Consider the following 25,930-nt stretch of genomic DNA (forward strand, 5'->3'; position numbering starts at 1 on the left):
TCAGTGAGCTCACACACACACACACACACACACACACACCACACACACACACACACACACACACGATTAGTGAGTGTGTCGTCTATTGTTTATTACAATGCCTAGAACTGTAACACAAGCACCCACACACAGAGAGAGAGAGAGAGAGAGAGGGGGAGAGGGAGAGAGAGAGGGGGGGAGAGATAGAGAGAGAGTGGGGTAGTGGAGAGAAAGAGGGAGGGGGGGTAGTGGAGAGAGAGAGAGAGAGAGGGAGGGAAGGAGGGAAGGAGGGAGAGAGAGAGAGAGAGAGAGATAGAGAGGGAGTAGTGGAGGGAGGGAGGTTTCTGCAGAGAGAGAGAGAGTGAGTGAAAGTTTTGTAAAGTTTGGGAAAGAGAGAAGGAGGCAGAGACTGAGGGGGAGAGAGAGAGAGAGAGAGAGGAGGTGGAGACACCAGGGTTAAAGGGGTGGAGAGAGAGAGAGAGAGAGAGAGAGGCGGGTGCTCCGGCTGCAAACACACGGTACGTCCTCTAGAGAGCGACAGAGAGTGAGAGAGAGAGAGAGTAATTGTGGGTTCCTGGTTTCCGGGGCGCTGCCCCTTTAAGGGGCGTCTCCAAGTCCCGCCCCCTAAATGCCGCCATTAATTAACAATATTAATAATAATAATAATTAATAATCAAAGATTGATTGATTGATCGGTGGGTGGGTGGATGGATGGATGGATGTTAGTAGGGAATCCTACACCGACAAAGATTTTTTCACAGATAACGCGAGAGAGAGAGAGAGAGAGATTGGCCAACTCTCTCTCTTTCTCTCTCTGACCTCTCTCTCTCTCTCTCTCTCTCTCTGACACACACACACACACACACACACACACACACACACACACACAAACAAACAAGTGTGTATTCTCAAAAATGTGGTTTATAATTTCCCGTTTTCTCTCTCTCCCTCCTTTCTTAAAAAGTAGGACAAGCTCAGCTCCCCTCCAATCAACAGGAACCCATCCATAATCTGTGGAGTTGGCGTTGGGCTGGCGTTGGTCAGTTGGATGACAATAATCAGAGACGGCACTGACTTTACCTGTTAGTTTATTAGAGATCTCGTTCGTAGACAGGCAGGTTTCTAAAAGCACAAACACACAGAGTTGCGGCGGTCTCCGGAGACAGACAGACAGACGGGGGAAAGAAACGGAGCTCCGATTAAATGTCCAGGGCCGATAAACCAGAGCCTTGAGGTCGTTTACCACTAGTCTCTCCATGAGCAGTTAAGTTATCAGGATCGGGCGGAAGGAGTAGGGACATAGAGGCCAGGTTAGACAGACAGACAGACAGACAGCCCGCCTGGCTAATAAAGCATCATGAGGTTAGGGATCAACTCTGATGAGTCTATAAGCTGGTCTCTAATGAGCCTTCCGTCTGATTTATATCTTTATAGTTATCATTAGAATGATAAAAGGGGGGGGTAATGTGGACATGAGGAACACAGAGCCATGACCCAACTCCACAAATGTATAGAACATTGGAAAATGATCAACAAAGGTGGGTGGGTGGGTGGGTACCCCGTTCCTGCCTTCTCCCCATACCCCCTCACTCCGCTATCCTTAAGAGCTCTATCCAGCTCTCTCTTGAAAGCATCCAACGAACTGGCCTCCACTGCCCTCTGAGGCAGACAATTCCACACCTTCACCACTTTGACTGAAAAAGTTCTTCCTCATCTCCGTTCTAAATGGCCTAATCCTTATTCTTAAACTGTGGCCCCTTGTTCTGGACTCCCCCAACATTGGGAACATGTTTCCTGCCAATGTGTCCAATCCCCTAATTATCTTATATGTTTCAATAAGATCCCCCTCTCATCCTTCTAAATTCCAGTGTATACAAGCCCAATCGCTCCAGCCTTTCAACATACGACAGTCCCGCCATTCCTGGAATTAACCTAGTGAACCTACGCTGCACTCCCTCAGTAGCAAGAATATCCTTCCTCAAATTTGGAGACAAACTGCACACAGTACTCCAGGTGCGGTCTCACTAGGGCCCTGTACAACTGCAGAAGGACCTCTTTGCTCCTATACTCAACTCCTCTTGTTATGAAGGCCAACATTCCATTGGCTTTCTTCACTGCCTCGACAAGGTGCAGCAGAATGAGAGTAAGAGCAAAGGATACTGTGAGGATTTCAGATTTGCAACATGGAATGCATTTTGTACATGTCAGTTCTCATTTCATTATTCAAATGAGTTGGGACTATTGGGTATGTGAGTGGAAGTAAGAAAATAACACAAATCTGTTGACCACTGTAAGGTAACGTGTGACTTTTGCAACCAGTTTTATGGGAATGGAAGTTTAAAAAAATCGCTATTCCAGAAGATATGAAGGAAAAAGAGAAAATGCCAACATGCTGGAAACACTCAGCAGTTTGAGCAGCATTTGATTACAGTCCCAGTTCTGATAATGGATCATCCACCAATTGCACTTCCACTGTTTTCTGCATTCACTATTTTAATCAATAATGTAAATACACATTGTCTTTATTACATTGTAGGAAAAATGGCAGTCATTTGTACTTGGCCAGATCACGCACAACGTTAAGATAACCAAATATGTTTTAACTTAGATTGCTGGAGATTGTTTAAAGGGAGGGAGAGATCACCTGTCCACAGCTGGGATAGTTCAGGACCAGACGTAGTGCCGTTTAATACAGAGTTGTATCTTTCAGCTATGATAATAGAGAATGTCTGCAAGATAGCAAAGGATAATCTCTGTTTGTTGAGGATGAATCAATTGGAGAGCTGAGCGCTGAGAGGAACAGATTTTTAGTCAACAGTTCGGTAATTCAATGTGCAACTGCAGAGTGAAATTGTTTTAGCACATATTACACATGCAGGCATTGCCATTTTCAAAGTCTAAATCCTGTCTGCCCATGAGCTTGATGTGCTGGTGCAGTTCCTGTGAACAGACCTCCCTGTCCTTAACCATCTTTGTGTCCCGCGGGGCGCCTCCATCTACCCTGAAGGAGCTGTAGGCATGAACCCAGTTCACCCACCTACTGGGCCACTCCTCGCCCCTGACTTCTCCAGCTCCCTCCCGGTAACGCCGTCCTGTGAACCTTTGGGCGGGTTTGGGCAGCGTCCTGTCGAGATGAGACGGATTATTCTCCTGTGAAGTGGGACTGGTGATGGTTATTGCACACAGATACCTGACATCATGGAGACCCTGCAGAGTCTAGGCATGTGATATCCTTCTATGCTGGAATGGACACTCCAGGGATGGCGCTGAAATGCGCCATGGGAGCAGTGGGGACTACAGTTTCCAGTAGAGTTGGGACGTTTGTAGTTGGCCCATGAAATGTTTTATTTCCCGTTCCAGCCAGTGGGGATTTGGCAATAGATAACATGGTGGTGTAGAAGCCTTTGTACTGGATGGCAAGCCAACACCGCCATTCATTGTGATCATGGCTGATCATCCACAATCAGTAACCTGATTCAGCTCTATCTTACTCTCTCTTAAATCCATCCAGTGATTTGGCCTCCACTGCCCTCTGGCAGAGAATTCCACAAATTCACAAATCTCTGGATGAAAAAGTTCCTTCTCACCTTGTGGTAAGAATAGGGCCAGCAGAGTGGACAGTAATTCCCCATTAGTGGGTATTTTTCCTCTTTCTCTGTGAGTTGAAGCCTCCAAACAGGTGAGGTGTGTATGTTGGGGATTGACCGTGTTTGGTCTGGAATAGTGATACGGTGATCAGGGGTTTGAAAGCTTCAGGGATCTGGCACAAATGATGAATTGCTGCCTTGGATAGATCAGGGATCTTTGGATGTCAGGGCAGACATGAATAGCTAGGTGGACTAATCCTACTTTTATGTTTTGTTAATTTGCAGGGGTATAACTTGTTTGGATGGGGTGTTTTCCACACCTCCGCTGCACTGTAATGCTGTTTGTTGGTTCACAAGGCAATGTCTTTCTTCACATTTAATTGTCACCTGATGGTTCTGTTAATATTGTTTATTTCAGAGCTACAGAGTTTGCGAACGCCTGACGACATCATGGCTGAAAGTGGTGACTGTGGAGGTGATTCAGTGACCTCTACATCAACAAAACAAAAAGGTTTGTGAGCCTTCTGTGAAATGTATATGTTGCCCTGACAGTGCGTGGACACCTGTTGTAAGACATGGAAGTGGGACTAGGGATGGGGGTGAACACAGAGAGTTGACATCTCCAGGGATATCACCGTTACAGGTGGGCGGATGCAGGAATTGTCTGATATATCAGCACTCTTTTTAGAAACAAATTATTTGATTAGCCGCAAACGTTATAATATCAGAGTCCAGAATCAGATTCTGAGCAGAAATGAGCCTTTGACCCATCTGCCACCTGACAATTTCTCTGCATTAATCCCATTACTGAGCACTAGTAGTCTATCACCTGCGATTCATTTGCATTTGGAATGGACACCCAGATGCTCCTACAATGTTGTGACAGAGTACCAGCCACCACCTCACCACCTCAGGCTGTGTCCTAGCTGCAGTCATCACTACTGAAAGATTCTTCCTGAAAGATCATCCTGTAAACCTCATGGTCCACGCATTAAATCCATGCCCCCTAGTGTTAACCACCTCTACTATGGAGAAAACTATTTTTCCATCAACGTTGCTTCTCGTAGTATTCTGAAAATCTATCAGATCACTGCTTGTCTGCCCCAGCTTCAAGGAAGACCACTTAAATCACTCCAGTCTCAGTTGATATTTGAAATATTCATTTCCAAACAATATCCTGATGGATCTCCTCTGTAGCTTCTCCAGTGCAAAGGCATCCTTCCCACAGTATGGAGATCAGAATTGCACACACTCCTCCAAATTAAGGCTTAATCAACTCCATGTAAATTTGTAACAAGGCCTCCCTGCAGTTGTATTCGATGCTGCAGCTGATGACAAGAATGCTAAATGTTGTCTTCGTGTGCACTTTAGGGATCTATGGATTTGTACGGGTGTTTCTCAGTGGTCTATAGGCCCTGTCATTCATGATGAATACCCTGGTTTTATTTATCCCTCCAACATGCGTCAACTTGCCCGTATGATGATTAAATATGAAATGTAATGTCCGCCGACACAAATACTGGTTCAAATCCAGTTGCGGGGGTAGAAATGTAAATTTTGGCAGAAAGGCTAAAATCGCTAATACTTGGAACACAATTATCAGATTATCTCGAAAGTAACAATCATCCAAATTTTATATTGGATATCTGGACATAACATAGCACCTGATTCGAGGGCTTCTACGCTCTTATCAAATTTGTGAACGGACCTCGCAGAAGCTAGGGTAAACGCAAAATGCTGGAGTAAAGCAGCGGGTCAGGCAGCATCTCTGGATAGAAGGAATGGGTGACCTTTCGGGTCGAGACCCTTCTTCAGATGCCAGGGATGTATTCCTGTTCTCCGAATTTACTTTTTTTAACTATTTACGCATACCGCATCAAGGACATTGGACTTTGTGTAAGGGACTGATGTGCTACAATGCTGCAAACTACATTCTGCACTCTGTATCTTAACCTTTGCTCCGTCTGTTCTTGAGTTTCAACCTATTATATCTGTGTGTGGTATATCTGATCCTTTTGGATTACATGCAAAACCAAGCTTTTCACAGTACTTCAGTACGTGACGTTCATGCACGTCCAGTTAAAATGAATGCACGACTGAGGAGTTGGTGCAAGGGTCGGATAGTCAGATATTTGAATAATTTGGATCTTTTCGGGGAGAGAGGTGACCTGTAGACGAGGAACCTGAACTGGAAGGAGACTAACATCCATCCGTGTGGCCAGTTTTGAAAGTTCTGCAAAGGAGGGTTTAAACTGATTGGCTGGGAGACGCAATCCAAAGTAGTATTCAGACAGTTCAAACTGAGCTGTCAGTGGACGAGCACTTTGTGACCAATCACAACAATTCAATTAGCTTTGAAACCCTGTGTAAAAGAACAGTTCTGGCCTTCAATATAAAATTCTACATTGGTTGGTGACAGTATGAGATAGGAACAGTGATTGGAGTAAGTTGTATGTGGGCAAAGGGGCATCTGAAAGGGGAAGTCTTTAAATTGTGATAGTGAGATTTCAAGATATGCATGTTGCCAGTGAAGGACAAGTAAGGAACCCTTGATGATGAGAGAAATTGAGGCTCTGGTTAGGGAAAAGGAGACATGGGTTAGGTATAGGCTGCTCGGATCAATGCTTTCCTGGTAGAAGTGTGAGAGATAACTGAAAGGCGAAAATCAGGAATACTTGGATACTTTAGCATACTTAAGAACAAAATCAGTAGGGCAAAAATGTGTGCACAAGGTGGCTCTTATAATTAAGGAGAAGGCAAATATATTTTCCAAGTATATTAAAGGAAAAGGGGTAACTGGAGAGTGAAAGGATATCCTCAGTGATCACCTGTGTGTAGAGCTGCAGGAGATGGGAAAGGTCTTCAATTATAATTCCTCCTCTGTCTTTACCAAGGAGAAAGGCTTGAAGTCTTGAGTGCAGTTGTATTACAGTCGAGGTGGTGCTTGATGTCGTTAACCGTATGAAGATACGTAAATCTTTGGGGGCTGTGATTAGATGTCTCTAAGGCTGCTGTTGAAAGTTAGAGAATACTTTGCAAGAGCCTTGGCTGAGATATGTTAATCATTGTTAACCATGGGTAAAATGCTGACCATTTGAGGGTAGATAATGCTGTGCTTCTGCTTTAGTCAAGTCAAGTCAATTTTATTTGTATAGCACATTTAAAAACAACCCACGTTGACCAAAGTGCTGTACATCTGATTAGGTACTAAGGAAAAAAAATGAAACATACAGTAGCACGCAAACAGTTCACAGCGCCTCCTCAATGAGCCTCAAACGCTAGGGAATAGAAATAGGTTTTGAGCCTGGACTTAAAGGAGTCGATGGAGGGGGCAGTTCTGATGGGGAGAGGGATGCTGTCCCACAGTCTAGGAGCTGCAACCGCAAAAGCGCGGTCACCCCTGAGCTTAAGCCTAGACCGCGGGATAGTGAGTAGCCCCAAGTCGGCTGACCTGAGGGACCTGGAGTTAGAGAGGTGTGTTAGAAGATTTTTGATGTAGGGGGGGGGAATGTCCATTTAGGGCTTTATACGTGAATAGGAGGAGCTTGAAGTTGATTCTGTACCGTACAGGGAGCCAGTGGAGAGAGGCCAGAATCGGGGTGATGTGGTCCCTTTTACGGGTACCCGTCAGGAGTCTCGCTGCGGCGTTTTGGACCAGTTGCAGGCGGGACAGGGAAGATTGGCTGATCCCAGTGTATAGGGAGTTGCAGTAGTCTAGGCGGGAGGAAATGAAAGCGTGAATGATTTTTTCTGTGTCGCCGAATTGGAGGAAAGGTTTGATTTTAGCTATGGTACGAAGTTGGAAGGAGCTGGCTTTTACCACAGCGTTGACTTGCTTATCAAATTTTAATGCAGAGTCAAATATCATGCCGAGGTTTTTGACATGCGGTTTGACTAGGCAGGATAGGCTTCCAAGACTGCCTGTTATCGGTTTGATGGAGTCGGGGGGCCGAATAGGATGACCTCAGACTTGCTCTCATTTAATTGGAGGAAGTTCTGTGCCATCCAACATTTTATGTCCTCAAGGCAGTGTAAGAGGCTGTTTAAATTTGACTGGTTGTTGGGTTTCAGGGGGAGATAAAGCTGAGTGTCATCGGCATAGCAGTGGAAAGAAATGCCGTGCCTTTGAATGATTTGGCCAAGGGGGAGCATGTATAGAGAGAAGAGAATGGGGCCTAGGATGGAGCCTTGTGGAACTCCGCAGGAGAGGCTAGCTGGAGCAGAGGAATAACTGCCTATGTTGATGGCGAAACTCCTATCTTTGAGGTACGAAGCGAACCAGCTCAGGGCAGTGCCATCAATGCCAACCGCGTACCGGAGACGGTCAATAAGGATGGTGTGGTCCACTGTATCGAACGCTGTGCTGAGGTCGAGAAGGAGCAGGATTGCACAGTCGCCGGTGTCGATGGCGAGAAGCAGGTCGTTGTGTACCTTCAACAAGGCAGACTCTGTGCTGTGGTGGGCTCTGAAACCTGACTGGAAACTTTCCAGGATGGTGTTTTGGTGCAGGTAGTTATGCTTTAGAAGTGTTGATAAGAAAATTCTGATAACTCGAGACGAGGACCCACGAGAAGCATAAACTATAGATTAGTGAAGGTGGCTTTTGGCACGTTGACTTTAATCATTCGGATAATTCAATGTAGAAGTTGTAACATATGTTACAGTTGTACATGACATTGGTCGCATATGTATTCTGTTCAGTTTACTCATCCTATTTCAGAAAAGATAGCATTAAGATGGAAGTTTGTGCAGAGAAAATTTACGTGGATGTTCCTAGTACCCATGGACATGAGCTATAGAAATAAGTTGGGCAGGCTAGAACTTTATTCTCTGGTGTGCAGGAGACATTATTCTTTGTTCATCTGGATTGTGGTGCTCTTTGGTCTGTACAAAACCTCTTGGGCTCCCAGCTCAGTTGAAATGTTCAAGAGGGAATGTTGGCCCATACCATACTGCAGGACAACATGAGAGGAGGGACTCGGCGGGGGGCACCGAGAACAATGGTGGGACCGGGCAGAGGGCCACCGAGAACAAAGAGGGACTCAAGGGAGGTCGCCGCGAACAAAGATGGGACCCGTCAGAGGGCCACCAAGAACTGGAGGATCTCGGGGAGGTCGCTGATAACAAATGGAGACCCAGTGGGGGATGGCAGCAACTAAGGGGGCCCAGCGGGTGTGGGGGATGGGTTCCTGTGTTTCCATTCCCCTTTAAAAATGACTTTGGGCACAGAGGGTGGTGGATATGTGGAATGAATTGCTAGTTGAGGCACGTACAATAACACAATTTTACTGACATTTGGGCAGGTACATGGACGAGGAAGGTTTGGAGTGATAAAGGCAAACTTGGACAAATAGGGCTGGCTCAGGTAGGGCAGGTTGGTCGACAAGTCTACGTTTGGCCGAAGCACCTCTGTCTGTGCTGTGTGACTTCCGTGTTTATGCCACGCAGCGAGAGAGAAATAATCTGAAAAGGTCTACATGAGAAAGAAAGATCAAAACAAGCCATTTAAATAAAATTGCATTATATCATTAAGATTACAGGATGCAAGGGACGTGTTTGAAGTAACAAGGCCAAATGGAAAATAGTACGTAGCGATTTTATACATGGATCAACAAAGGTAGATAGAGCATAGTAACGCACAGGACAGAAAAGGTCTTTTTGGTCCACAATGTCCATGCGGACCGATGCCAAGTGAAACTCATCTCCGCTGCCTTCACACAATCTATATTTCTCCATTCCCTGCATATCCACCTGCATATCCTTGAGCTTCTTAAATACCACTATCGTATTTGTCCCTACCACCACACCTGGCAGCGCGTTCCAGGCACCCACCATCCTCTGTGTAAAATAAAACTTCACCCGCACATCACCTTTCAATTCTACCCCTTTCAGCTTAAAACTGTGCACCCCAGAATAACAAACGTCTGTCTTCTCCGTAAATGAGCTTTGAATTTAGAGGACCACATTGCTGTGAATCATGTGCATTCTTATTCTGCTGTTATTGTCGTGGTTTTCTTCAGCTTCGAAATTAAGGCAGGCGACACGGAGAATTCTTCGAGAAGTTAAAATCCTTTATTTGCAAACAACGGCTGGAACAATCAGGAAGTCAACCGCCTGACTGCCCTGACTGTCCACTTAGTGCATCGGGCAGTCTATGTTTATAGGATTATTCCAAACCTTATCTTCTTTACATTACCTCATACCCACACTCCTGCTCTATAATAATTCATTTCTTTGCAGTCCTCCTGTCTAGTCTGCCACCATTAAATCCCATTTGCTGACTTACCCTTATCTTAATACTCTTATCGCTTCACACTTCGCCTCCCTTATTTCCCTGCTAGTCCATCCCTCACATCCATCCATCACCCCAAGGCCTATGTCTTTCCTTATCTCTTCTCTTGCCACCATTATCTTTCATCCAAATGTGACAAGGCAAAGAGATAATGGTGTACAGGCAATACCTATGTCAAAGGTTACCAAAGTAGGAATGTAGTACAAATTACCAAAGTGCTGCTGACTTTAGGGATCTAAGGATTTGTACGCGTGTTTCTCAGTACTCTCTTGGCCCTTGTCATTCATTCATGGTAAATATCCTGGTTTTATATGTCCCTCCAACATGCGTAAATTTGCCCTTATCAGGATTAAATTTGAAATCTCATTTCTCCGCAAAACATGTTGAGTAATCATCCACAAATACTGGTTCAAATCCAGTTCCGGCGGTAGAGTCAAGTGATTACAATTTTGGTAGATAACTGAAAGGCCAATAGGAACAGTCATTGTAGTCGGTCGTCTGTGGGCAAAGGGTCGTGTGAAAGGGGAAGTTTTTAAATTGTGATAGCGAGATTTAAAGATATGCATGTTCTTAGTGAGGAACCCAGCTTGATGTGAGAATTCGAGGCTCTTCTTAGGGAAAAGGGGACATGGGTTAGGTCTAGGTCAATGCTTTCCTGGGAGACCTGTGAGAGGTTGAGGAGCATAAAGAATAAAATCAGGAGGGCAAAAAGGGTGCACATGATGGCACTTATAATTAAGGATAAGTCAAATAGATTTTCCAAGAATATTAAATGTAAAGGGTTAACTGGAGAGTGAACGGATACCCTCAGTGGCCATCTATGTGTAGAGCTGCAGGAGATGGACAAGGTCTTCAATTATAATTTCTCCTCCGTATTTGGCATAGAGAAAAACTTATAACTTCAAGTCTTGAGTGCAGTTGCATTACAGTCGAGGTGGTGCTGGATGTCCTTAACCGTATGAAGATACGTAAATCTCTGGGATCTGTGATTAGATGTATCTAAGGCCGTTATTGAAAGTTCGAGAATAAATTGCAGGAGCCCTGGCTGAGATATGTGAATCGTCGTTAACCGTCGGTGAAGTGCGGAACATTTGAGGGTAGATAATGCTGTGCTTCTGTTTGAGAAGTGTTGCAATGAAAAACCTGATAGCTCAAGACTGGGAACCACGTGAAGCATAAACTATAGATGAATAAGCCGAATGTTTGTGGTAAGACAGTTATGGGAGAGGATATAAGATGTATGTGCATTTGAAAAGACAGATATTGGGGATAGTCACCATTGTTTTGGCTTTGGAGGTTTCACGAATTTGAATGGCTCTTTTGAAGATGTACCTGAGAAGGTTGATGAGGGCAGAGCCAGAGACATAGTCTCTACAGATTTCAGCATATACGATTCCCTGTGGTAGGTTAGATCGTATGGTGTCCTCGGGGAGATGCCTAACGGGTACAGAATTGGCTTGATGGCTGGAAACAGAATGAGGGTGGAAGATTGCTTTTCAGACTGGAGGTCTGTGAATGGTGCGGTACTTGGGGTCCCTGTTGGGCCCAGTGCTGTCTCATCTGAAGAAATTAATTCAATGGGAATGTCAAGGTATGAATAGCAAGTTTGGACATGTAAGTTTGTGAAGTCAAACCGTAATATGACATTCATGTTGAAAGGGAACGCCCTGGAGAGAATCCAGGAGTACAAGTACTTAATTCCCCAAAAGATGGCATCACGGGTAAATAGTGGTGAAGGAGGTCTTTAGCACGCTGGCCTTAATATAGAAGCTGGAACATATGTTACAGTTGTACAAGACATGGGCCGCACTTTTATTCTGTTCAGTTTAGTCACCCTATTTCAGAAAAGATAGCATTAAGATGGAACGTTGTGGAAATAGGATTTACGAGGATGTACCGGGTACCCGAGGACATGAGCTACAGAAAGAAGTTGGGCAGGCTAGAACTTTATTCTTTAGTGTGCAGGAGCCATCATTATTTGTTCATCTTGAGTGTGGTGCTCTTGGGTCTGTCCAAAACATGTTGTCCTCCCAGCTCGGTTGAAATGTTCAGTAGGGAATGTTTGCCCATCCCAGATTGCAGGACGACAGGAGAGGAGGGACTCGGCGGGGTGGGGGGAAGGTGATGAGGTAGCCCAGAACAAATGTGGGACCGGGCAGAGGTCCACCGGATACAGAGGGACCAAGGGTAGATCGCCGGTAACAAAAGGGAAACCATCGGGGAACGGCGAAATAAATGGGGTCTGTGGCCACGTGCAGCGGCAGGCCTGGTTCACCGCTGCGAGCAGCAAGTAGAACTGTTTGATTAACGCGGCGACTCTTGTGTATTGCCGAGGCGAGTTATTACTGTGTGATATTACCCGGTTATGTGCAAAACAATGCATTTCACTGTACCTAGGGACATGTGAAATTAAGTATGATGAAATATTGAGCTTGAAGGCTGATTTTATAGAGACGTATAAAATAATGGGGGGAAATAGAAAGGGTGTACGTACAGGTATTTTTCCTCAGAGTTGAAGAATCCAAAGGGAGGGGAACCTTTGATGGGAGGGGAACCATTTAATAGGAACCTGAGGGTTAACATCTTCTCACAGATTGGTGGGCATATGGAACAAGCTGTCCGTGGTAGTAAATTGAAGCGGGCAGAATAATAACATGTCAGAGAGTTATAGAGTGACACAGAGTGGAAACAGGCCCTTCTGCCCAACTTGCCCACACCAGCCAACATGTCGCAGCTGCACCAGTCGCACCTGCCCGCGTTTGGCCTATATCCCTCCAAACCTGTACCTGTCCAAGTGATTCTTAAAAGTTGGGATAGTCCCTGCTTCAACTACTTCCTCTGGAAGCTTGTTCCAGACACCCATCACACTTTGTGTGAAAAAGTTACTCCTCAGATTCCTATTAAATCTTTTCCCCAAAGTAAATTTGGACAGAGTGGTTTGGAGAGATTATGGTCCAACCTTGGACTGATGGGACTAGCATAGATGGGGCATAGATGGGCCAAAGTGCCTGTTTTCGTGCTCTGTTTCTAAGACGATCATGCACTTCCACTTGCCCCAGAATGCCAGCTCATATCGCTACCAGTTATTCCGAACCTGCGGGTTTCTTAATTTGAAATTGTCGTGCAACCTGCAATTAATGTGGGTTTTTTTCAGGTGGGATATTAACTCAAGTTGGCAAGGTGCTCAAAAGTATTTGGCCAGGCACCTCTTCAAAGAAAGATGGTCAGAACACAGGATCAACGACAGAAAAGCAAAGTCAGATGGAGAGCAGAACCTCAATGGAATGTGAACCCGCCGAAAAGGAAAGGGAGCAATGTCAGCCCAGAGGGAGAGGAATAGGAGACATGGTTCACAGCCCTGGAACTGACCCAAGTGGCGAAATCCATCATGACCGAGAATTATTAAACAAGGAATCATCGAGTCTCATCCAAGGAGCAGGTGAGTGACATGGGTGGGGAGGGAATGCTGCAGAATGGTGAAGACTGCAGGGAGAGAAAAGAGAAAAAGAAAACTAAGGAGTTAGGGCGAGGGGAAATAGGAGAGAGGAATGGTGGTGGAGCAGTGTTATACCGACTTGGTTAATGACGCTACCGTTTTCTGCGAGGATCAGTTCTGGAACCTCTGCAACTTCTGATCATGTCTATGATTTGGACAAACATGTAGGTGGTCGAGTTAGTATGTTCAAAAACATTCAAACTATTTGCAGAATTGTGGATCATGAGGAAAGCCGTCAAAAGATCCACTAGAATACACATCAGTTGCAAATATGATCTGAATGAAGGCAGACAAAGATTGGATTGTTTTCTCTGAGTAATGAAGGCAGAGTGGAGGCCTAATAGGAGTATAGGATAAAAGGGGCATAGATATTGTCAGTCTTGTTCCCAGGGTGGGGATGACTCTTACTGGGGAAAGAAATGTTTAAAGGGGGCATGCTGGACAAGTTTTTTACGCAGCCTTTGGTCCGTTCCTGAGGACCTGGTGGAAACGCTGTTTAGACTGACGCATGACTGACATAGTCAGGGAACAGAAGGATCCAGTCCATGAGCAAGTAGTCATGATATTGTTAGTGCAGATATGGGGGATCTAAGGGCCAGTTCCCGTGCTGCACTATTCTATGTTCTATGTATCATCTCCAGGTTTGGCTTCATTAATCCAAATCATACAGTCATGGACTCGTGCAGCAACGAAACAGGTTCTTCGGCCCATGTTGCCCCATCTGTACTGGTCCCACCTGCCTGTATTTGATCCTTCTAAACCTGTGCAAATATATTTTAAATGTTGTGGTAGCACCTGCCCCAACTACCCCCTCCGGTAGCTTGTCCCATATGTCCCCATGATCTGTGAAAACATTTCCCCCAGATTCCTATGAAATCTTTATCCACTAACCTTAAATCTATTTTCTCTGGTTCTTCATTCCCCTGCTCTGCGTCTAAGACACTATCCACTCCCCTCACGAACTTATCCACCTGAATAAGATCATCCCTCGTCCCCCTGCCCTCCAAAAAATAAAGTTCTCGCATGCTCAACCTCTCCATGTCATTCAGGCCCTCGAGTACTGGCAACATGCTCTTAAATCTTCTTCGGACCATTTCCGGTTTGGTAACATCTTTCCTATAACAGGGTGTCCAGAACTGAACGCATAAACATAGAAAACATATAAAACATAGAAAACCGGTGCAGGAGGAGGCTATTCGGCCCTACGAGACATTACTGCCATTCACTATGATCATGGCTGATCGCCCCCAATCAATAACCCATGCCTGCCTTCTCCCGATATCCCTCGATTTCACTAGCCCCTAGAGTTCTATCTAACTCTCTCTTAAATCCATCCAGTGATTTGACTTCCACTGCCTTCAGTGGCAGACAATTCTACAAATTCACAACACTCTGGGTGAAAAAGTTCCTTCTCACCTCAGTTTTAAATGGAATCCCCTTTATTCTAAGAATGTGGCCCTTGGTTCTGGACTCGCCAAACATTGGGAATATTTTTCCTGCATCTCGCTTGTCCAGTCCTTTTATAATTTTATGTTTCTATAAGATCCCCTCTCATCCTTCTAAGCTCCAGTGAATACAAGCCTGGTCTTTTCAATCTTTCCTCATATGTCAGTCCCGCCATCCCAGGGATCAATCTAGTGAACCTACGCTGCACTGCCTATGTTACTGTAAATGTGACCTCGCCCAAGTCTTGTACACCTGTTACATAACGTCCCATCTTCTATACTCAATATTCTGATTGATGAACCCTGTCCTTCACCGAGGTCCTGTCCTGCTTTGACTTCCCAAAATGCAACACCATGTACTTATCTATATTAAACTCCATTCAACATTCCTCAGCCCAACGGATGAAGGCCCCATTGCAACACTTGATAACTATCGTACTAATCATGTCTTGTGTACTCATCCAAATCTTTGAGATAATCCACAAACAGCAATGGGACCAGCAACGATCCCTGGGGAACACTACCAGTCACAGGCCTGCAGTCTGAAAAACAAACTTTCATCGTCACCCTCCGCTTCCTATTACGGTCAATTCTTTATCCAGTCACCTAGCTCTCCCTGGATCATTTGCGATGAAACCTTCCAAAGCAGTCTATCACGTAGAACGTTACCAAATGCCCTGAAGTCCATATGTAAAGTCTACGGCTTTTCCCTTATCAATCTTTTAAGTTACTTCAGAAAATTCAATCAGATTTGTGAGACATGATCTCCAATGTACAAAGCTATGCTAACTCTCCACAATCAGTCCTTATCAATCCCAATATGGATATATCGTTCCCCTCAATATTCTCCAGTAATTTGCCTACCACAGACGTTAGGTTCACTGGTCTATACTTCCCATGGTTTACCTTGCAGCCCCTCTTAAATGCAGACATGGCATAGCTACCCCCCCCCCGGCACATACCTGTATCTAATAATCATTCGTATAGCTGAGCCAAGGCACCTACAATTTCTAGTCTACCTTCCCACACTGACCTCGGACATAACTGATCAGACCCTGGAGATGTATTCACCTTCATACACCTTGAGGTATTCAGCACCTCCTCGACAGTAATATAGACTGTTCTCGACACTTCCATTAATTGTCCCACGTTCCCTGCATTACCCATCTTTCTCCAGATTAAACACAGAGGTAAAATACTCAATAAGAACGTTGTATATCTCCTGTGGCTCCACACTGAGATGACCACTTTGGTTTCTAAAGGGCCCTATTTCCCTTAATATCAATTAGAACTTTGAATCTCCCTTAATATTATCTGCCAGAGCTACCTCTTGATCCATGTATACCCGCCTGATATCCTCCTTTGGTATGCTCCTCAATTCCTGAAACTCTTCTGGGAATAGACTTGATCCCACGTTCCTAGATCGATCCCAAGCTGCCTGCATTTCCCTGACCAGAGCCTCAAATTCTCTCATCATGCAAGCTTCGATGCTCCCACTTGCCTTGCCATTCTCTTTAATATGAGCATGCATGCCTTGAACTCTTGTCACAACATTTTTCAAAGCATCCCAATTTCCGGATATTCCTTTGACAGTAAGTCAAAATCCCCCAAAATGACTACCTTATTAGCCGTATAGCTACCTGTAATCTCTTGGCATTTGCGCTCCTCCAATTACCGCTGACTATTTCCCCCCGCCCACCCCCCTCCCCCAGCAATTCACATACCCATCAAGGTGATCAGCTCCTTTTTAGTTAATTGCTCCACCAATACAGACTTACTTGAACGAGCCATGAGCCATCTCAAATTATTCACAAAATGCTGGAGCAGCTCAGCAGGTCAGGCAGCATCTCGGGAGAGAAGGAATGGGTGCGGGACAAACAAAGGATATAGGAGATCTGGGAAGGAGGAGGGAAAGTTGGAGAAGTCGATGTTCATACCACTGGGCTGCAAACTGCCCAGGCGAAATATGAGGTGCTGTTCCTCCAATTTCCGGTGGGCCTCATTATGGCACTGGAGGAGGCCCATGACAGAAAGGTCAGACTGGGAATGGGAGGGGGAGTTGAAGTGCTCGGCCACCGGGAGATCAGTTTGGTTAATGCGGACCGAGCGCAGGAGTTCAGCGAAGCGATCGCCGAGCCTGCGCTCGGTTTCGCCGCCATATCATCTCGGTCTACTGCCGCAACATTCTTCCTACTCAATAAAGTCCTCTTTCGCCCTCGCCTCACTCGCTACATCCTGGAACATTAAGCTGCCAGTCCTGTCCCACTTAGCCAGATTTCTGTAATGGGTACAACATCCCAGTGGCACATACCTATCCCAAACCCTCAGCTCCTCCGCCTTACCCCTCAGACCTCTCACATTAAAATAATTGCAATTCAATCAAACAGCCCTACCTCGCTTGTTGTCACGTCTATATTGTCCACCCCCACCCCCCAAACTTATGGGAATCCCACCACGATGGGTCTTCCAGGCACGATGCTTCCTCCTGCCTAATATTCCTGCTCTTCCCTGACGGGTCATCGCCTAACAGTCAACATAGCATCCCAGTTGCACACACCTATTCACACCCTCAGCTCATCAGCCTGACATTAATAATTGCAATACAATCATGTAGCCCATCCTGGCTCGCTGTCATGCCTATTTTGTCAACTGAACTTTCTCTGAAAATTCGCCTCCTGTTTCTCATCTGCCTCAGTCATGCATTGGATCTCATCCTTCAACCAATCTAGCGTCGATCCACCCACATAGCTGCAGCAAACTTCCGGCCAGGATGTGTAAGAAGGAACTGCAGATGCTGGTTTAAACCGAAGAAAGACAAAAATATGGGCAATTGTAGGAACAGCACCTCATCTTTCGCTTGGGCAGTTTATACCCCAGCGGTATGAACATTGTCTTCTTCCACTTCAGGTAGTCCCTACTTCCCCTCTCTATCCCCTCCCCTTCCCAGTTCACCTACTAATCTTCCTGTCTCCGACTACATCCTATCTTTGTCCCACTCCCTTCCCTGACATCAATCTGAAGAGGGCCTCGACCCGAAACATCACCCATTCCTTCTCTCCTGAGTTGCTGCCTGACCCGCTGACTTACTCCAGTATTTTGTGTTTACCTTCGATTTAAACCAGCATCTGCAGTTTTTGTTTCCCGAAACAACGGATACAGTAGATAAGTTTGGATGAGGTGCAAATTAACTTTTGCCTAACCTGAACGGACTATCGAAGTCCCTGGACAGAGTCGAGGGAGGAGGTATCGCGACAGGTGTTGCATCTTGTACGGTTGCAGCGGAAGGTACCTGGGAGGGGGAGGTTTGGATGGGAAGGGATAAGTTAACCAGGGAGTTGTGGAGGGAACAGCCTCTGCGGAAGGCAGCAAGGCGTGGAGATGGGAAAATGTGGCCACTGGAACCCCATTGGAAGTGGTGGAAATGTTGGAGGATTATGTGCTGTCTGCGACGGCTGATGGGTTGGAAGGTAAGGACGAGGGAGACTCTGTCTCTGTTGCGAATAGGAAGGGGGGGGCAAGGGCGGAGCTGCGGGGTACTGAGGAGATACGAGTCAGGGCCTCATCTATGATGGGAGAGGAGAACCCCCGTACCCTAAAGATGAGGACATCTCAGATGTTCTAGTATGGAACACCTCATCTTGGGCGCAGATGCGGCGTAGATGGAGGATTTGGGAGGAGGGGATAGAGTCAAAGCAGGAAGCAAGGTGGGAAGACGTATAGTCGAGATAGTTGTGGCGGTCAGTGGGTTTGTAATAGACGTCAGGCAGTGGTCTATTTCTTGTGATGGAGACTGGGAGCTGCCGCTCAGGATATTGGCGTTCCCTTTAGGTTCAGCTGCAACTCATCCCTCTTGTACAGGTCACGTCGGCCCCAGCACGGAGCACAAGGAGTACTACGGAGATCACTGCGCTGTATTTTATACATTTTTCTGAACGTCCAATGTCATTTGTATCAACATGCAGAGTGACTTCTGGCTCCTCACTCTCCCCCTTGAGAATATCAAGTAGCCGCTCCGAATCATCCTGGACCCTGGCACCAGAAAGCAATACACAATACAGGAGTCTCGATTGCTTCCATGGAATCTCCTGTCCACCTCTCTCCTCTCTCCCCAACAGATGTATATCCTACCACTATGGCTTTGCCAGGCACGGAGTCTCATCCTGCTGATACTGCTGCTCTCCCTGACGGGTCATCCCCTAACCGTCTCCAAACGTTTTACGTGATTTGAAAGGGATTGGCCACCTTTACCCTTTGCTAACTAGAGGTCCTGGGGGTCACCCACCTCCATTTATCCTGGTCTTTGGGCATGACCCACCTCGCTGTTAGTTTTGTCCAAAAGGTCTCTCGGATGATCCCGAGGTCTTCCGTCTGCACCTCCTATTCCCAAACACAGCCTGCAAGGAGCTGCACCTGGACACATTTCCCATGGGTTTGGTAACCAGGGACACCAGCAGTTGCTCTGACATCCCACGTGCTGCAGGAGGAACGTTGCATCATTCCACCTGCCTCTTGACGCTACTGAAATAAGAACTAACAAGCTCACCAATATCACACAACTGGCTAAACAGCAGGTTCAACAGACTGTACCTTTATCTGCAGCCCCCTCTCCTCAGTCTCCTTGCCATAGACTCGTGAGCCGAAGACTCGCACTTGCCCTCTGCACAGCACTTTACCTCTACACAGCCTCTCTACCAACACAGCCACTCCCAACGGGCTGCTTCGCTGGATCTTGCCTTCTTATTAGTTGCTCAATCAGACAATTTCGATGCTCCAAACAATTCGCGCGCCATATTTTCAAGTGCCCTGCGAAACTTCGAAGTCCTTTTATCCGCGTCATTAATGTAGGTTGTAAAATAGGGAGACCCAGCACTGGCCTTTGCAGCATCGGTCTAGTTATTGACCCATTTATCCAAGTGAATGGGCTGCCACGCAAGTCAGGCAAGTGTAAGAATATATTTGCAGATGCTGGTACAAATCGAAGGTATTTATTCACAAAATGCTGGAGTAACTCAGCAGGTCAGGCAGCATCTCAAGAGAGAAGGAATGGGTGACGTTTCGGGTCGAGACCCTTCTTCAGTCTGATGTCAGGAGGGCGGGACAAAGGAAGGATATAGGTGGAGACAGGAAGACTGGGAGATCTGGGAAGGGGGAAGGAAAGAGAGGGACAGAGGAACTATCTGAAGTTGGAGAAGTCAAAGTCAAGTCAGGCAAGTGGTCAGTGTTATCCTGGATGGCGTAGGAGCTACAACATCTCTTGACGGTAGCGCAGCGGTAGAGTTGCTGCTTTACAGCGAATGTAGCGCCGGAGACTCAGGTTCGATCCTGACTACGGGTGCTGCACTGTAAGGAGTTTGTACGTTCTCCCCGTGACCTGCGTGGGTTTTCTCCGAGATCTTCGGTTTCCTCCCACACTCCAAAGACGTACAGGTATGTAGGTTAATTGGCTGGGTAAATGTAAAAATAAAATAAAAAAATTGTCCCTAGTGGGTGTAGGATAGTGTTAATGTACGGGGATCGCTGGGCGGCACGGACTTGGAGGGCCGAAAAGGCCTGTTTCCGGCTGTATATATATGATATGATATGATATGATATGACGTGTCCCTTGTGGTCCATGGGGGAAGGTTTGAATGTGAAGAAGCGAGTCTCAGTGCAAGATTTCAATACTGTTATACCACCAGGCCACAGGATGGAAATGGCAGATTCAGTTTAGTTTCTGGATCAATGTGGACATTCCACGCCCCCTCCCACAAAACCTACCCGCTCCCATCCCCAACACCATAAGATTGGTAGTGGTGGATTGTGGTTCACGGTTCACTTGGCAATCTTTTCCTTCTTGTCTTAATCATTGTCTAATCCCACTATTATTATTCGGTTTACTGCAGAGCAGCAGAATATGGTAATACCTATCCACACAATGGCAGAAGATGGAAACAGGACTGCGGCTCCAGTGACCCCAACAACAAGGACGGACACAGGTGTGTTGCAGAATTCTTCAAGATGTAAATGTTGTCTTGATATCTGGTTGCATCTAATGCATGGTCGACAGGTCCGAAGGATAAGGGAATAAGGAAGGGATTGAGAAAGAGAGGATGTTACCCTGCTGGCGGTAGTTGAAAAGACAGAGGGAGTGATCGTAGAGGTGATGAATCATCTTCATTGAAGATTCAGATGTGCATTCATGCAGTGACTGGGGAGAGGCTTTCTGAGAAAGTGAAGAGTATAAGATGACGCATAAAACATGGCAACTTTTGTATCTGGACTCTGTGCAGTCTGCACTGTTAGAGTTATTATGGTCAAGTTGTACCTCAGAGTCATAGAGGCATACGGTATGGAAAAAGGCTCACCTTGGACATGTCAAACAACATGGCCGATCTACTATAGTCCTACCAGCCTGCGTAAGACCCATGTCCTTCTAAACCTATCCCATCCATGTACCGATTTTGTCATAAAATCCCCTACTCCACCTGAAACCCATGTCATTTGTTTCTTGATTTCCCTCCTCTGGGTAAAAGAGTGTGTGCAGTTACCTATTCTATATAACAGATAGTGTATCGATTCTTCTCCTGATCCTCGTGTACAGGAGGATGGTCACTGATCTTCGGTACACATGACAAAGTATCCATTGAAGCCAGGGAGCATGAGGCCACAGAGAGTGGAGTGAAGCTGGGTAGTTCATGCATGTGGAAGATAATCCTAGGAAGATTAGCTGGCATCAACTACAGGGTTGCCTCAGGCGATAAGTGCATCTGAACCTCTTCATCAGTGCATTCGTTTAATGTGCGTTTTTTTGCTGTGATCTGTTCTCTGTCTGAACACCGGCTATGGAGATGATCACACTCCCCCAGTGCCCACTCTTCCCGTGTCCAACGCTGCCCCATCCCCCTGGGGCCCATGTTCCCTGGTCACACCGTCACATCCTCCTCGGTTCGGACGCTATCCAACTCTCCCCTGCTCACACTTTGCCTCAGCCTCTCCGATTCTTCAGACTGATGGCAGAGTTAGCCGTAAGCTGGCAGAGAGGTGCGGCAACACAAAGCCTGGCAAGTGAGATGGATGTTATTGAGGAGGTTTTTTTTGATAGGTAGTTGGTTGAACAAAGGCTAGAGATGGAACATCAAGATGTTAAGCAGCAGGACTGAGTGTTGGAGATTGTGAGAGTAAAGAAAGGAATATTGGAGGAAGGAAATGGGGAGGGGAGAAATCGGTGCGAGACTGTGGAGAGAGTGGGCGGAAATAAGGCGGGTGTGCGGTTTGGATTGTTACTTAATCTTGGAGAATTCAGTGTTCATACCATTGGATTTAAGGCGACACAAGCGTAATGTGAAGTGCTGTTTCTTCAGTGAGCATGTGTCCAAGGACAGAGAGGTTGCTATGGCAATGGGACGAGAGTTGCAATGTTTGGCAATTGGTGAGACAAAGCATAGACTCGGCGACTGTTTTTCCGAACACTTCCGCTTTATCCGCCAAAACCTAGTGGATTTTCCGGTTGCTAACCATTTTTGCTCCTCGCGCAAATTTCTGCCACCCCCTCCTTTTCCACTTACATGAATTCATCTCACTGCACAATTTGCGACTCTTCACTCCATTTGTTTCACACCTGTCTTTTCATCTCTGGCCTTTCCCCAATTATCAGCCTATCAAAAACTCCCCTCACCTGTATCCACCTTACTTACAGTCTTTCACCTGTTCTTCCTCTTGTCCACATTTCTCCCCACTCATCGCCACCACAATCAGCCTAAAAAAAGATCCAGACTTGAAACGTCACCTACCATATTCTCCAGAGATGATGGTTGAACCACTGAGTTCCTCCAGCAAATTGTCTTATTCCGATATTCTTCTTGGATCATTCTCATTAGGAGCCTGGAACACTCAGGGTGAGGGTTGCTGTTGTAGCGGGAGCCAAGGGTACTGATTCAGATGATGTTTTGTTTCTCTCTTTGAATACACAGATCTGACGCCTACATTGTCTGAGCTCCTGACACAGTGGAACGAGTACCAATTGTTCCAACTAACAAAATTCTATCGGGAGAGACTAAAACAGGCGATTGAAGAAGGGGTTGAAAATCTCAGCTTCATGATGAGACCGGAGGGACATTTCACTAAACAAGAACACGTGGTAAGTGGAAGGATCACGGTGACTTCTGTTTCCCGTCACAGAACTGACGGCATTGGGGAAGAGTGACCAATGCCAGTCTCACTCACCTCGCACTCCCTGGGCTGAACAATGTAATGGACAATGCAATAATCTCTGATCGGTTTGTGTCCTGTAGATCTGGTATCAGGAATAAAACCTGTGACATGGGAACTTCTGAGAATTGTCCATTCTGATCCAGCTGTTCTTCCCACACATGCATCTTAGCACAACGGTCAGGGAGCAGTAAACTTGTAAACTAGAATCAAAAACGATAACATGTTTTATGTGGCATCGGTTTCATTGGTCGCATTTAGTTCAGTTCGTTAAACCACAGAGGGCATTAGGCAAAAGCACAAGAACTGAAGATCCTGGTTTACAAAAAAAGAACATACTGTGCTGCACTAAATAACTCTGTGTTTGGAGATTCAAGATTCAAGATAGCTTTATTTGTCATCCAATATTGGACGAAATTCAGTCACCCACAGTCCAACAATAAAAGCATTAAATAGGCATTAAAATTACACAACCCCAAAAACACACAAAAAAAGAAACATCCATCAAAGAAACATCCATCACAGTGAGTCTCCCCCAGTCCTCTCCTCACTGTGATGGACGGCCACAATGTATTTTCCCTTCTCCTGCCGCTCCCGCGGTCAGGTTGTTGTGGTTGCAGGCCGCGCCGGACGGTCTGCAGCCGCCCGAGCCTAAGGCGAGTCCCAGCCGCTCCCGGAGCCTCCGAGGACGGCCGGCTCCGCTGATGGTAAGTCAGATCCGCGGGCTCAGCGAACCAGAGCCCTGGAGGCCGCCAGCTCCAGGAGTTGGGCCGATGGGAGGCCGCAGCAGGAACGGAGACAACACCCAGAAAACAAAGGTCGGGTCTCCGTTCGGAAGGGACACCTATTTACAATTTTACAGTTCCCCCCCTCCCCCCCACATATACACATAGTACACAAACACAAAAACACCACATCACAACTACAATTAAGACAAAAAAACAACAAAAACACAAAGACAAATGGACCGCAGGTAAGCCGCAGCTGCTAGGGCAGCGCCGCCATTTTGCTGCCTGACCTGCTGAATTACTCTAAGACATTAAACTGTTCGCTTGTCATTCAATTGAAAAAAAAAGGAAAAAAAGTACATTTGCTAAAATCTACAATCTGAACAATATTCAGCAGGCCAGTTATGCGCGCATCTGTGGGAAGAGGAGCCGAGTTCATATGCAGTAAAAGGAGGGGATGAGCTGCAGGAAATGTGCAAGAGAGGGAGTCTTTGATCGGGTGTAACTGGGGTAGGTATAGAAATAAAAAAGTTATCTGGTCAATGAGTGAATGCGGGCTCGGAGTGTAGGAAAATAACTGCAGATGCTGCACAAATCGAAGGTATCACAAAATGCTGGAGTAACTCAGCAGGTCAGGCAGCATCTAGGAGAGAGGGAATGGGTGACGTCAGGTCTAGACCCTTTTTCGGACGGATGTCAGGGGGCGGGACAAAGAAAGTATATAGGTGGAGACAGGAAGACAGTGGGAGAACTGGGGAGGGGGGAGGGGGAAAAGAGAGAGACAGAAACTATCTAAAGTTGGAGAAGTCAATGTTCATATCGTTGGGCTGCAAGCTGCCCAAGCGAAATATGAGGTGCTGTTCCTCCAATTTCCGCTGGGCCTCACTATGGCACTGGAGGAGGCCCATGACAGAAAGGTCAGACTGGGAGTGGGAGGGGGAGTTGAAGTGCTCAGCCACCGGGAGATCAGGTTGGTTAAGGCGGACTGAGCGAAGGTGTCGAGGGAAACGATCGCCGAGCCTGCGTTTGGTCTCGCCGATGTAGGGAAATTGACATCTAGAGCAGCGGATAGAATCAATGAAGTTGGTGGAGGTGCAGGTGAACCTCTGTCTCACCTGGAAAGACTGTTTAGGTCCTTGGACGGAGTTGAGGGGGGAGGTAAATGGACAGGCGTTGCATCTCCTGCGGTTGCAGGGGAAAGTGCCCGGGGAGGGGGTGGTTTGGGTACGAAGGGACGAGCGGACCAGGGAGTTACGGAGGGAACGGTCTCTGCGGAACGCAGAAAGGAGAGGAGTTGGGAAGATGTGGCCGGTAGTGGGGTCCAGTTGTAGGGGAAGGAAACGTTGCAGGATGATTTGTTGGATTCGCTGGCTGATGGGGTGGAAGGTGAGAACGAGTGGGATTCTGTCCTTGTTACGAATGGGGGGGGGGGGGGGAGGGGGAGGGGGAGCAAGAGCGGAGCTGTGGGATATAGAGGATGTCCCAGTGAGAGCCTCATCTATAATGGTAGAGGGGAAGCCCCGTTGCCTGAAGAATGAGGACATCTCTGATGCCCTAGTGTGGAACACCTCATCCCGGGCGCAGATGCGGCGTAGACGGAGGAATTGGGAGTAGGGGATAGATTTTTGCAGGAGTCAGGGTGGGAAGAGGTGTAGTCCAGATAGTTGTGCGAGTCAGTGGGTTTGTAGTAGATGTCAGTGGCTAGTCTGTCTCCTGTGATGGAGATGGTGAGGTCCAGAAACGGGAGGGAGATGTCGGAGATAGTCCAAGTATAGTTAAGGGCAGGATGGAAATTGGTGGTGAAATGTATGAAGTTAGTGAGTTCTGCATGGGCACAAGATGTGGCACCAATGCAGTCGTCGATGTAGCGGAGGTAGAGTTCGGGGATGGGTCCGGTGTACGGCTGGAACAGGGATTGTTCGACGTACCCGACAAAGAGGCAGGCGTAGCTGGGCCCATGCGAGTGCCCATAGCTACGCCTCTGGTTTGGAGGAAGTGGGAGGCGCCAAAGGAGAAGTTGTTAAGGGTATGAATCAGCTCTGCCAGGCCGAGGAGAGTGTTACTAGATGGGGATTGGCTGGTTCTACGGTCGAGGAAGAAACGGAGGGCTTCAAGACCATCATTGTGGGGGATGGAAGTGTAGAGTGACTGGACATCCATGGTAAAGATGAGGGAGTGGGGGCCTGCAAACCGGAAGTTACCGAGGAGATGGAGAG

General features: G+C 46.7%; 1 protein-coding gene across 1 annotated transcript in view; it reads left to right on the plus strand.

Moving 5' to 3' along the window:
• Positions 1-3,989: 3,989 nt before the first annotated feature.
• LOC144589752 (NACHT, LRR and PYD domains-containing protein 3-like) overlaps positions 3,990-25,930 on the plus strand; it is a 30,355-nt gene continuing 8,414 nt past the window's right edge. The window contains exons 1-4 of the mRNA XM_078394851.1: positions 3,990-4,077; positions 13,013-13,297; positions 20,682-20,774; positions 22,749-22,915. Coding sequence (XP_078250977.1) covers positions 4,017-4,077; positions 13,013-13,297; positions 20,682-20,774; positions 22,749-22,915 — 606 coding nt within the window. The 5' untranslated portion in view covers positions 3,990-4,016. The remainder of the gene's footprint in view (positions 4,078-13,012; positions 13,298-20,681; positions 20,775-22,748; positions 22,916-25,930) is intronic.

Source organism: Rhinoraja longicauda, unplaced genomic scaffold, assembly GCF_053455715.1.
Source record: "Rhinoraja longicauda isolate Sanriku21f unplaced genomic scaffold, sRhiLon1.1 Scf000072, whole genome shotgun sequence".
NCBI classification, from domain to species: domain Eukaryota; kingdom Metazoa; phylum Chordata; class Chondrichthyes; order Rajiformes; family Arhynchobatidae; genus Rhinoraja; species Rhinoraja longicauda.